The sequence below is a fragment of the Canis lupus genome, chromosome 10 (assembly GCF_048164855.1).
Source record: "Canis lupus baileyi chromosome 10, mCanLup2.hap1, whole genome shotgun sequence".
Classification (NCBI taxonomy): domain Eukaryota; kingdom Metazoa; phylum Chordata; class Mammalia; order Carnivora; family Canidae; genus Canis; species Canis lupus.
This window is the reverse complement of record NC_132847.1, coordinates 17,741,691-17,754,824: the sequence shown is the minus strand read 5'-3', so window position 1 is coordinate 17,754,824 and position 13,134 is coordinate 17,741,691. Positions and strand designations below refer to the sequence as shown.

General features: G+C 37.3%; 1 protein-coding gene across 9 annotated transcripts in view; it reads right to left on the bottom strand.

The window, feature by feature from the left end:
* Positions 1-2,795: 2,795 nt before the first annotated feature.
* MEGF10 (multiple EGF like domains 10) overlaps positions 2,796-13,134 on the bottom strand; it is a 320,109-nt gene continuing 309,770 nt past the window's right edge. For 7 of the 9 annotated variants that reach the window (XM_072840833.1, XM_072840836.1, XM_072840834.1 and 4 more), the window contains 3 exons: positions 13,007-13,051; positions 12,031-12,237; positions 9,181-10,566 (listed from right to left, as the gene is read on the bottom strand). In XM_072840833.1, the coding sequence (XP_072696934.1) occupies positions 10,385-10,566; positions 12,031-12,237; positions 13,007-13,051 (434 nt within the window). In that variant the 3' untranslated portion in view covers positions 9,181-10,384. Of the gene's footprint in view, positions 3,425-9,180; positions 10,567-12,030; positions 12,238-13,006; positions 13,052-13,134 lie in introns of those variants that run through there. The other 2 variants (XM_072840841.1, XM_072840842.1) reach the window with 2 other exon arrangements.

The window sequence follows — 13,134 nt, the reverse complement described above, 5'->3', positions numbered from 1 at the left end:
GATAGAACCTCATGCTAAGAGTTCATATATTACATGGAGCCTAGAACTCTCGGGGAAGGTCACTTGCTATTTCAATGCTTCCCACAAAATCTAAGATAAGGATTCCTTCGGGGCTGAATAGTGGGTCTGAAAATCTCCTAAGAAAGAGGGAATCCGGTTCCTGTTGTCTTTTTCTGGTAAAATGAGTACAACAGAAACGTGTGTGTTTGAGGAAGCCCAGCTTATGATAGTTTTAGGACACAGTGTTTACCTGAATGTATAAACTTGCTGGACTTCAGTTTTGCCAGATGCAAAATGAAAATGAGGGAGAAAAATGTGCCCTGAGCAACTCCCTTCCAGCTCCAATTTTGTAAGCACCGGTGTCAGTGTTTCGGCTAGAGACGGTGGATTCCTTGCTTGGATGACTGGAATTTGGGGTTGTGGTAAAATGATGTACTAAAGCAATTTATATAGGCTTGTGAGAACCATTATTAAATTTTCAGGAATTTTGTGAGTCAGCTGCTAAGCCCAAACTGAAGCATATTAAAATCGAAGCATATCAACTTACAATTCAGTAATTTATATTTTTATAAGCAATAAATATTCAAAATTAAGCAATTTTAATTATTTTACTAACTTCAATTAGTTATGATTTTGAGGTTATTTACATCTATTGTGCTCATATTGTGGAAATATTACATAATTGTGTGATAATGAGCATCTCTCCCCAACACCACATTCTGTGATGCAACGTTGGTACTTTCAAATTGGCCATGGGGGGAGCATATACACCATAGAAATGGAAAAATGCTATAAATAAATGCCTTTTAATTTTTTTCAGAGAGCTGACTGTTCAACAGGCTGAGACCAAAGGAAGAAGGGAGCCATGAATTTAAGTAACAGAATCAGAATGCTCCCATAAAGCAGACTGTACAGATGTTTCCATGGAGCAAATTTCACAAGGCATATTTTTACGTAGGAACACCTGGGTCATATAATCTCTTTAGCTCCATTGGTCCTGTGAAGGAAAGAGAGAAGGAAGAGTCTACAATGCAAGCACAATTCTAACAAAGTTTAGGTCAGGCCAGTGGGAATTCTTTGAGTCAAAATCACCTTTCAAAGGAATTCCTCATGTCACAGACAAAAAGCTCTCTTTAACTGCCCTCCTGCACTCAATCCCTGTGTGAGAGGGGCCTGTGGGAAGCATGACTGATGTCATGGAGGTAGATACAGGGACAAAGAGAGAGATAGGGAAGTGCAGGGAAGAAGATGGTGGGAGCTGGGGAGGAGACTGGAGGCCAAGAAACACTCTAACATGGCTGTGATACTGGACTCAACAGAAGCAATGGTTGGGTGATGTCAACTATCACAAGTTTAATTAAAATCCACGCCTTCGAAACATCTATTCAAAAATACAATGGAAATGCTCTTGACATCCAAAATCTCTAGAGCTGGTACTCTCAACTTTGTGGGAAAAATATCAAAGACCTGAACTGAGCTTTGAAAGAAAGTGAGAAAATATTTTGCTAGATATACAGGCTCTTGTCCTACATCCCTTCAGGTTACCAGCTTCTTGAACTTGCAGCTGTCATTGTGAGTGACTGCAGTGGTAGGATGGAAGGAGCAACATTTCCAAGTCACCCAAGAGGAATGCTGAGGAAGAGCAAAATGAAACCTGCATTGCCTAAGTAAGCAGAAGCCATTTATTCATTTATTCAATCAATCATTAAAAATATTTTATTTATTAATGAAAGAGAGTGTTCAGGGGGAGGATCAAGGGGAGAGGGAGAAACAGACTCCCACTAAGCAGGGAGCCTGAGGCAGGGCTTGATCTCATGACCCTGAGATCATGACCTGAGCTGACATCAAGAGTCAGATGCTCAACTGACTGAGCCACCCAGACGCCCCTCAATCAGTCAGTCTTTATTGGACCCCTGTCATCAGCCAGGCATTACTGTTCTAGTGATACAGCAGTGAACCATTCAGAAAAGACCTTGCCCTCAAGGAACTTATGATCTATTTGACAAGACAATGAAAGAATAAACAAAGCAATTGAATAATATGTAACTTCAGAGACCAAGGCTCGATGAAGACAATCAAGCAAGGTAATAGGATACAAGATGATGGTTTCATCCACACAAGTGGTTAGGAAAGGTCTTTCTCAAGGAGTAACGATTGAGCAACCAAGTTTTCCCTTTTCCTGATGAAGAGTATAATTTGACTCCAAGTATTCTACCTCTCTCTGGCTAAGAGAAATTTCATGTCAATTAACACAGCATCCACTTAAAAAAAAAAAAAAGATGTTATTTGAGAGAGAGAGAGAGAGAGAGTGAGAGAGAGCGCACAAGCAGGGGAGAGGGGGAGAGGGAGAGGAAGGAACAGACTCCCTGCTGAGCAGGGAGCCCGACCTAGGACTTGATCCCAGGACCCTGCAATCATGACCTGAGCCAAAGGCAGACACAGCCTACTGAGCCTGCCAGGCACCCCACAACATTGACTTGATATTGAGCTCATTCTCTGTTCACCCCCTGCTCAAAGCTAATAGATACTACAGGTAAGCATACTGAAGCAAAATAGTCTGTGCTAGTTTCGTTGTTCCAAGAGCAATTATTATAAAAAAAATTGCTGTAATATTTTGGGGGAAAACAGTAAATTCTTACAAATAATAATAATTAGAATACCATGAATATGTAAGCAAGACCACAGGGATTTAAAACATTTTTTACTTTATTTATTTAAAAACAACAATATTCCTTTTATTTTTTTCTCAAGATATAAAACATGCAAAATAAAAAAGTTCTTGCACATTTATATTTTTACAATTTAAGCATTTTATCTTGAGATTAAATTCCATCCAATTTTGAATAAGAAGAATGATAAAGTAGTTTCTATTCAAAATATGAGAGGCCCAGAAAAAAACTAAAACCCTCTTCTTTTTTGTCACACACAGGATTCAGATATTTAATCTGAATCAAAATAATTCATCATTTTGGCTTTGATATATTGACTAAATTATTATAACATATAAAAATATTATAATATTGTCAAGCCAGGTTTACCAGCCATCTGTATGAAATATGTAATACAAAAGATGATCTCTTTCTCATTAATTATAAAATCAATTGTATAACATGACTCCAATCATTGGAACATGATGACAAATACTAGCTCTGCTTTCTTCATAATCCTCTGGCGTGTCATGCTTCGTAGAACTCAAGCACGAAAACTCCAAACCTGCCTGTGATACAGTAATGACTACTGTATCAATATACTTTGGCTTTTATCTACAATCACTAAATTCTTTACCTTAATTTCAGGGTAGCAAATAAAATTCTACTGTTAAACACTGGGGAAGCTGTGTCTCAAATCCCTGATCAGGGCTGGAACTTCAGAGAGGACACTGTTCCTGTCTGTTCTCCTAATTGTCCCAGTGTCCAAGATGCACCTAAAATAAAAGGTTCAAATGTTAGTGAAGCCATATAGCCTCTGTTTTATGCTATGTTCAGTCTATGTTACCAAAAAATCTGCTTTTAGGTATTTAAAGATCACTTGTTCCTTAAGTGTCTCAATCTTCTGCTAATAATCAAATCAAATTTGGTCACTTTGTGGCATATGTGGATTTTTCTATTGCTTTATCATCATTAAAGAAGTCCAGGCCACCAATACAGGAGGAAGAACAGCCTTTCATTAGCCTACAGCCATGCGACTTCCAATTTTTTTTCTGATCACACTTAGGTGATTCCTTGATAGCAAATTCACTGAAGTGATAAACTGGTGCTTCAGTATTTCTAGTGAATCCTGTGCCAGTCTATCACACAAGTTGCTTTCTCAGTTCCTGTTGCCATGTCTCTTCTGGTCCCTGCTAGTTGGGTCAGAGATTCCCAGCAGAATGGAATGTGGGCTATCTAATAATCTGCTGGTGGGTAGCCAAGCTGCTCTAAGAAGATGGGTAACGGATTCTGCAGCGGAAGCACAGCCAGCAGCTAAACTACCTCCGCCCCCCAGACACTTGCTTCATTCAATCGAATTATGTCTTTCCCTTGTAACCAATCTGCCACTTCTGCTTGCACCATTTTAGGTTTGTTCTTTGAGCCTCAGAGTTTGGGAATGTTACCAGGATTTCTCTCTCTTCATATTTTTTTTTCACCAGGTCACCATCTTCCCAGAAAACCCACATTCATCCATTTTAAAAGCAATCTCAGTTCTTAGGAAGATAACACACTGCTGGAAGATGAAATCACATTATTATTGCTTTCCTAAATTACCGCTCTAGAAATAAAATATATATGGAATTGTGTGACAGTACAAAAATAGATTGGGATAAGGTCACAAAAAATATGTAGCTTTTATAATATTCATTAAATGTTCACTTTTTATTTACCAGCCTCATCACTCAACTGATTATTATAAAATGGCTAGAATTGGAAAAAAAATTCTGTTTCATTGGCCCAATAGGTCTTTCACAACTGAAAGAAAGACCTAAAGATCTGAAAGATTCACATTATGGAAGGGCAGAGTTTCTGGAAACTTTATTTCTTTGATTACTACTCAATTCTGTTTCATTGGCCCAATAGGTCTTTCACAACTGAAAGAAAGACCTAAAGATCTGAAAGATTCACATTATGGAAGGGCAGAGTTTCTGGAAACTTTATTTCTTTGATTACTACTCCACCAAGGCACCTTTTTTTCCTCTTCTGTATTAGCAACTGTTCCAACACTGGGTCCCCCTGGAATGAGTTTCCCTCTTTTTCTTGTGGTTGTAGTTCATTCTTTTAAACACGAATTCAGCCTTATCTGAATCTCACATTCCTCTATTGAATTTTTAAGCTGGGAACCATTGTTTTCAGTTCCAGGAAAATCTCTCCAGTCCTCTAATTATGTCCCTACAAGAGTTTAAATCTTATTCTATCCAGGTTTTCCTCCATTTTCCACAGTAGCTCTGCCTCCATAACAGAGGTTTATTGTAGTTTTGCACATCAGCTTCTTTTATTTCCATCTGGGCTGCAATGTTCCCATGAAGTGGTTGTGATGTTTCTCTGCCTCTTCATGTGGATAGCATGCTGGCTTTCCACACCTGTGTGTCCCTCTCTTTCCTGTGTACTCACAGCCAGGAGAGGGATTTTTCCTTCAGTGGCTACTGGCAATTCCCGTGGTCACTTCGTGAAGGCCTCCCAGTTCACAAGTCCAAGGAGGGATAGGCTGACCTTAGCCCAACATGGAAACTAACCCTCCTGAGACACCATCAGGCACAGGACAGGTAGCCTGTCTCACAGCTGTGTCATGCAAAAAGAAGAGACTTTCTTTCCTTTCCTCAGGTCAACCAGTCCTCCCTGTGTATCCCCTCCAGACTCTACTTCCATCAATTCCAGCAACTCCCATTTACGTTTTGCCCCCCCTTTGCACCTTCTTTCAAGAGCTTGATATCTCACTGTGTTTGGAACCTCTTCAGGTTGACAAGGTCAGCCCCTGACTTCATCTGGATGCCTGTATTCTCTAGGATAGGAATGTAAAACCAGGTCACCATCTTCCCAGAAAACCCACATTCATCCATTTTAAAAGCAATCTCAGTTCTTAGGAAGATAACACACTGCTGGAAGATGAAATCACATTATTATTGCTTTCCTAAATTACCGCTCTAGAAATAAAATATATATGGAATTGTGTGACAGTACAAAAATAGATTGGGATAAGGTCACAAAAAATATGTAGCTTTTATAATATTCATTAAATGTTCACTTTTTATTTACCAGCCTCATCACTCAACTGATTATTATAAAATGGCTAGGTTATTAGCTAATTTTTCATAACAGTAATGATAGCTAACATTTACCAACTATCTACTATATGTCAGGCGCTGAAGTAAGTGTTGTGTATGCATAAAGTTATTAAATTCTCACAAAACCTCTACAATAATAGGTACTATTATTTCTAACATATTATAATATAGGAACCAAGGCCCCGAGAAGTTAAGTAACTTACCAAAGTCACACGGATAGTAAGATGATTTATTTTCCTAATTAAATAATGAGCTATTTTAAAATAGCTCATGTATCATATTTTTCTGCATCCCCAACTGTGCTTGGCACTCAGGCCCTCAGTAAATAAACAGTAATTGAGAGAAGAAGCAATGTTTTATTCATATTTGATCTCTAGAACACAGTGCTATAAAGTGGATGCTCCAAAAATATTTTAATTATAAAATAAAGAATTAACAAGCTACTGAGATTTAAGAAACAAATTCACATAAGATGACCTAAAACTCTTTACAGAAGACTTGACTCTCAACTACTGACCTGGGTTGCTAGAATCCAAATATGTACAAAATGTTGCCTCTGTCCCTAAAGAACAAGTAGTCTGAAGGGAGAGCAGATATGCAAGAAGTTAAATATAATAAAATGCAATTGTTTTTATATGCCTATATAAAGTGCTATGGTGCTACACATGAAAAAAAATACTATTTTTTCCGGCAAGATGATATTTTTTTTCTTCTCACTAATTAACAATAAAATCAGATATAGAAATAAACACTACTTTAAATTTTTTTATTAGAAAGTTTATTGCATTAATCTATAAACTCATTTAGTGATATAAATGACAACATAAGCTAATACTGACCAAAGTTTACCATATTTGGAAAATAGAGATATTTTCACACCAAAAGCATTTTTTTTGTTTGCTATAATCAAGAAAATTCTTATGTATTTGGATTTTTCTCCTTTTAAAAATATATGTTGCAGTTGTTCATATCAAAAGGAAGTCTGGACTAAATACTGAATGAAAACAAGCAGACTCAGGGTTAGGATGCCACTAATAGGAGGACTCAAAAAGGCCAGTTTGCTGAACTGTACATCTTTAATTAAGAAATAAGCCGTCATCCACAACATGTGACTCATATTTGTACATCTATATACACTTTCCAGACGTAAAGCCTTTAAGATAAAAATATCAATTAAATACTTAGTTTGAATAATAAAGATGTTACCTGAAGATAGAAAATTTGTTATTTTAAAAAACATGACCTTAAAATGCAATTTTTATGACTTCATCTTATTTTAAGTCGTAACTGGACTTCTAATATCGACATTAATTAGTAGTGTTATATTCCTATGCAACTTTTTCAATATTTATGGTTTAAAAATCCCCAATAATTGTCAAGTACTGCTTGTGGCTCTGTGGCGACCACATTTTCATAAAATGGTCTGCATTTCTTACAAACACAGTGGTTGTGCTAATGGAATTGGTTGGGGCAGGTTATAACTATCTTATAAAATTCCTAAAATTGGCAAATATAATTTACCATAGAGGTAATGCTAAACACATTAAACTCTCTTTTAGCCTAATGAGTGTAGCATGTGAGAGGAATTTATATCAAGCATTGTAAATAATTATTAAATACTCCTTATCATATAATTAACTATAAATAACATATTCTCCATATTAAAACAAGCACATAAACTATGTTGGGCCACTTTTGTTGTATTTATATATAAATACAAATAGTCTATAAATTTTCTGACATAGCATGCTTGAGGGAAAGAATGGCTTTTCGTTGGTACTGCCAAACTCATTTACTGCTCTGGCCACTGTAGGATATAAGGAAGAAATTAATTTTATGGTCCCAAATGAATGAGTTCAAAGGTCATGAGAATAGATTCCTTGTGTATGAAGAATGACATCACCATTAAATTACATTTGATATATCTAGAAGAGTCCAAAAGGTGTCAATTTCAGAGGGAAAAAAAACTTGCCAGGTCCTTTTGCCCTTTAATTTTCATTCTGACAAAAATATTTCTCTCTTTACCTGAATCTATATCAAAATATCTAGGAGGTTCTGTCTTGTCAGCTAGACCTCTCCAAATACACCATGTAGTTTTACGATGTCCAAAATGCTATGTGTGTTCTGATGTTTGAAAAAATCTCGAATGAACTCTAGTGAGCAAGACTCACCTCTGATACAAATGTGGTTTCAGGACAGCAGCAATCCTGAGCCATTGATCTGCCAGAAAGAACACCCAGGGAGGAATGGCAGTGGCCCTTTGCAGTCTACATCTGTCACCTGGGCTTTCTACATAAGATGCTGTTGTCTTTGTACATGAAGCTTTTAGGGTTTTCTCTTTTTTAACAGTGTAATGAGAAAAGAAGTTATTGTCTTTAAAATTGTGTATAGGGAGTAATGGAGAAACTCAAATGTATTGTGGAGCAGTGAAGAGATGATGGTTAAAGAAGAAGAAGAAAATGATTTTTTTCTTACCAGAAAGGACATTTCCTGGCTATTGACCCACAACAGTCTCAATGAGATGCTTACCCCCTAGAGCCAAGGGTCGACCAAAGGTCAACTGTTGGAATGAATTGTTCCATATTTCCTTGAATTCATTTTGAGATTCTCTACAAGAAACAGCCATCAAAAGAGTGAATGCTCTAGGTTTGTTTGTTCTATTATCTCCCTGACCAAACTATCATCCCAGGTGCAGGTGTGTGACATGAAATCACAGGATCCCCTAACTTGATGGCTGGCAGGGACAATGCCTTATGTATACTACTGGCAGAATGGGTGCACAATACATATGTGTCAATTGACTCGCTGAGATACCATATAGGTTTTCATGTCCTAAAAGATTCATAGCCACTGTTTCCTCTCATAAGGTTGCTCCTCACGCAGCTTTTCAGACCTTCCACTGGCTCAGGTAGATCAAAGAGAAACTGACTTTCTTGCATCATGTTGGCATTCTCTGGAGACAACTCTCTTGAATTGAAAAATGTTAGTGCGTGACAGGTATGCACAGGACAAGCATCTATTCTGGTTTGCTTGGGACAGTCCATATTTAAGCCCATTGTAGGTTAAATATTAATAATGCCCTCATTTACACTCATAGTGTCCCAATCTGGATGATCAGCTGTGTGATCATCCCAGTGAAGGTCTTCAGTAAGACCAGTCTGTGGTACTTGTTCAATAAACCAACGGCTCCTCGTTTCCCTTGCCCCTGGTTTCACCAATACTCAGAACCCACAGACCAAAAGGAGCTCCATTTTGGAATATTTAGCAGCTTCTCTATTTCAATTATAAGCCATTCACCTATGGTGACTTTACCATTTTAGTAATGATCAATTTTAATAGAGTTGATTTATATATTTTCATCTCCTCCCTCCAAAAGTAAAAAAGGACGCTGCATTTTTATCAAGCAAGAAGATAAGTGGCAATAATACAAGAAACAATGAACATAATATAATTTTTTTCATTAACAATCCAAGCACTACAAAACATAGAATATACAACTTAAAAATGGAAATACAAATTAATGAAAAATGGGGTACACGTCATATTAGCAATGCAAAAGACCAGCTTAAGCATAGTTTCTCTAAATCAACAATTAATAAAAGGAAAGTGCCCTTTTCTCAAATATGCACAAAAATATTCCGGTCACTTCTGGGGAAAAATTAATCAAAACTTTCCGCTAATTCTATATTACAGCATGTGTTACTAATGGTTTACAAAACCGAAGCATCCTCTTACACTTAAAATTTACAGCCTTTTCCAATCATTACACACTCATTCAATCCAGTTTGTCAAAAATAAAACAATTTCATTTCTACATTTATGAAATAATTATTGATATGTTATGGACCTTACGTGGTGAATATGTACAATGGGGACAGCAATCAGAATGATGTCATGGACCAAAGTGGGCCAAGGGTCAAAGACGACTAACCTCTGCTGGCCACATCTGTATACTGATTCCTGAAATAATTCGACTATTTCTAAAATAACTCTAATTTTTCATTTCTTCATCCTAAAAAAAGTCTAAAGTTTCCATATTTAAATGTGCTAACCAAGTCTAGAGTTTATCCAAAGTCTCTGCAGGTATGCCACTCGACAGAACACTTCTTCCTGGGTTCGTATTATCCCTATAATTCTGAGATCCGCTGAAAAAAATACACATAAGGACTCGATAATAGGCCCCTTTTCTTCTACATGTTTAGTGATTCACACTAGATTTTATGATAAACTGCACAATCCTCGGTACAGCTCTGCAATGCAAATGAGAAAGAAAATATTTAAATTTTAATTGTTCAAGCAGTAATACCAATGGCCACCGCACCCCATGACTCCCTCCTGAGGACCTCAGAAAGTCCACGCTTTTAGCCTGGATCTTATAGGAAGTCGTGCTTCACGGGTGCAGTTCTATGAGTAAGAAGACGAGGAAGTCACATTGGTGTCTCCTTCCAAGCCACCTGTACAAGAGGGACCTATGGTCAGTCAGCCTCAGCTTTGAGCTTTCTGGTTCACGTCCAACAGTTGCCTACCAAGTAGATTAACATTCACCTAAGGTGGCAAACTTGACGCTGGAGAAGAACCGAATTGCAATTCTGGAAACTGTTCCAGCGGCTACCGGGCAGTCCTTTGGTGTCATTCACTGCTGCTGCTGCTGCCACTGTCACCATCCTCTCGCTTGGGGGAGGATGAACTGTCTCGGACTGGCAGCAGGTCATAATGGCAAGGGATGTGACTGTTCTTTGGGAGGTCGTATGGATCCTGGGTGAGATGCCCATTATTGCTGAATATTCCTTGGACAACACTCACTGTAGGTTCTGTGACAACCAGGGACATATGAATTTATCAGCAATGGAAAACTTTAAAAAGAATAGAATATGGCATTTCTTGCAAATCTCAAACATACAAGAGGAGCCTTTATAAAAATATAAGGAAATATTATGTTAAGAAGTGAAGGATGGTTTTATAATCACATAGAGGTGGCTACTCTACAATTGTTAGACCAGCTGATGCACACCATGGTGTTCTGAACAAAAAGGTGACTGTAGGGTTGGAATGAAGATATCCAAGGACTCTACAGAAACCCTGGAAGTGAATCCTTGTCTGAAAAGTGCTTTGGAAATAATCTAGTCCAAACCCTTTACTCCATAGGTGAGAAGACTGAGGTCCTTCCAGGTTAACTCAGTTTATGGAAATACTTAAGTTCACTTTAAGACGCAGGACCCAGGCTAGCAGCTGTGTTCCTGTGTTAAAGTGGTGGGTTTACAGGATCGTTCAAAGGAGGATTGCAACTGACTTTTCAAAAATAAATTTAGGTCACTACACCTTCCATTTTTAAAAAGCTGTCTTAATTCTTTCAGAATAGTAATTTATCTTTTCAGTGACATGTGTATGGTATAAATTAATTACTAGTGATTAGAGTTAAATTAGCCACTTCGGGGTCACGTGGGTGGCTCAGTGGTTGAGCGTCTGCCTTTGGCTTAGGTTGTGACCCTGGGGTCCAGGGATCGAGTCCCACACCGGGCTCCCTACAGGGAGCCTGCTTCTCCCTCTGCCTATGTCTCTGCCTCTCTCTGTCTCTCATGAATAAACAAATAAAATCTTTAAAAAAAAATTAGCCACTTCATTTACAAGTAATAGAGAATTTTTTAAAGTTGAAATCGCCAACATTGAGATATAGAAAGAAAAATTAAAATACATACTACTCTACCCAACCAGTGACAGCTCTGATGTGTTTTAACTTTCCCCAAATGGCATTTGCAAGGGACAATCAAAACCACTCTAACTTTAAACTGAATTCTTATTAATTTCCATCCCATTCATATCCAAGAATATGAGCAATATATCAGACAAATTTAAAGTAAAATGTTTCCATCCTGCTAAAAGCATTATATTTAATCTAATGAATATACAACCAGGAAGTGGAACCACCTGTTTCATCCCCTTGAACCATCTGTTTTGGCTAACTCGACACAATAGCTAATATGATACATACGCTATTCCCAGGTGCACTCAAAGAGTCACTATGGTTACGAAACAGAAGATGGACAACCAGGTGAGAGATAGGGAAATTTTACTTTAGATTTTCTAAATGGTATTTTCCATTAAACATTTATTTGACACCAATTAATATGGTCACTGAAAACACAGGTCTCACTGAAAATATGGACCATTGTCTTCAGTGATGCTTATACAAACTGTTATTGTACTCTCAAAGACTTTAAAACTGTTCCCCCCCAGAATTCCCATATTAGGTTCTTTCTTTGGTTAGGGGAACTCACCAACTTCATAGACATTCTTGTTGGCTGAAGTTGAGTTATTGATCTCTGCATAGGGGGAATCTCTCCGTGCTGGTGACTTCATTTCCACATAGCCACACTCTGAGTTTTTGGGGATAAGTACAGGCGGGTCTTTAATAGTGGCATATGGGTTTTCAGAACTGCTTAAGGAGCAGTTACTTGAATTATATTCAGAATTCTTTCCCAAATCTGTAGAGAGATGGGGGAGAAAAGCAAACGCTATTAATTTTTTTCTTGTTAATACTTTACTTGGACAGGTTACTTCCTTTTCTTTGTAGCTAATTTTCTATAGTTATATATATATGGACAACATCATATATTTTCTACTTATTTTAGAGATAATCTGATGTAAAATTACCATCTATAAAGTAATCTTAGCTCCTCTCTCAGGTGAGTATCAAGGTAAACATTGTAGAGTTGATTTCATTTTTATTTCATTTCACACTCAATTCCATTCTAATTTACAAATAGTCTCTGAATTATCAACGTTTTCGACCAGGAAATCATCTGTCAATGCCCCGGAGAGCACAAGAAAGTTCTATCATCATGGTAAGGGAGGCATTTGTGATGTCAGACTTCCTTGTAAAACCTCAAGACTGGGCACATGAAGTTATTCATGTAACAATGCTGAGCTCTAGTTTTTCCTGCCAATTCCTTTTTTTGCATCTCCTTCTCCCTGTAAATCATATATATCTTCTCAAAGAAATATGAGTGTCTTCCAGCAAACTGAAACCTTTGTTCCCCCACACCTATGATCTAACACAATGCACCTATGGTCATGCTCTTGACCTTAGTCAAACGTGTTTGTATATTTGGTGGACTAATTAACCATACCAACAGCTCCACATTTTCTTTACACTGCTATTATTGCTTGTTTAGCAAATTATTTTGGTCTCTGAAAAAAATTTTTTTAATTATGATTTGATAGATGTATTTCTTCTTTAAATTTATACCATACCTTTCAAGGATTTTCCCATATAACTTCTATCAAGTCCAAAAGCTCCTGTGATAAAGAAGAAAAAAAATCCCCAGTTAGATCTGGAAAGAAGAGAAAACCCAAATAATATTCCAAGGTTATGGAGGAGG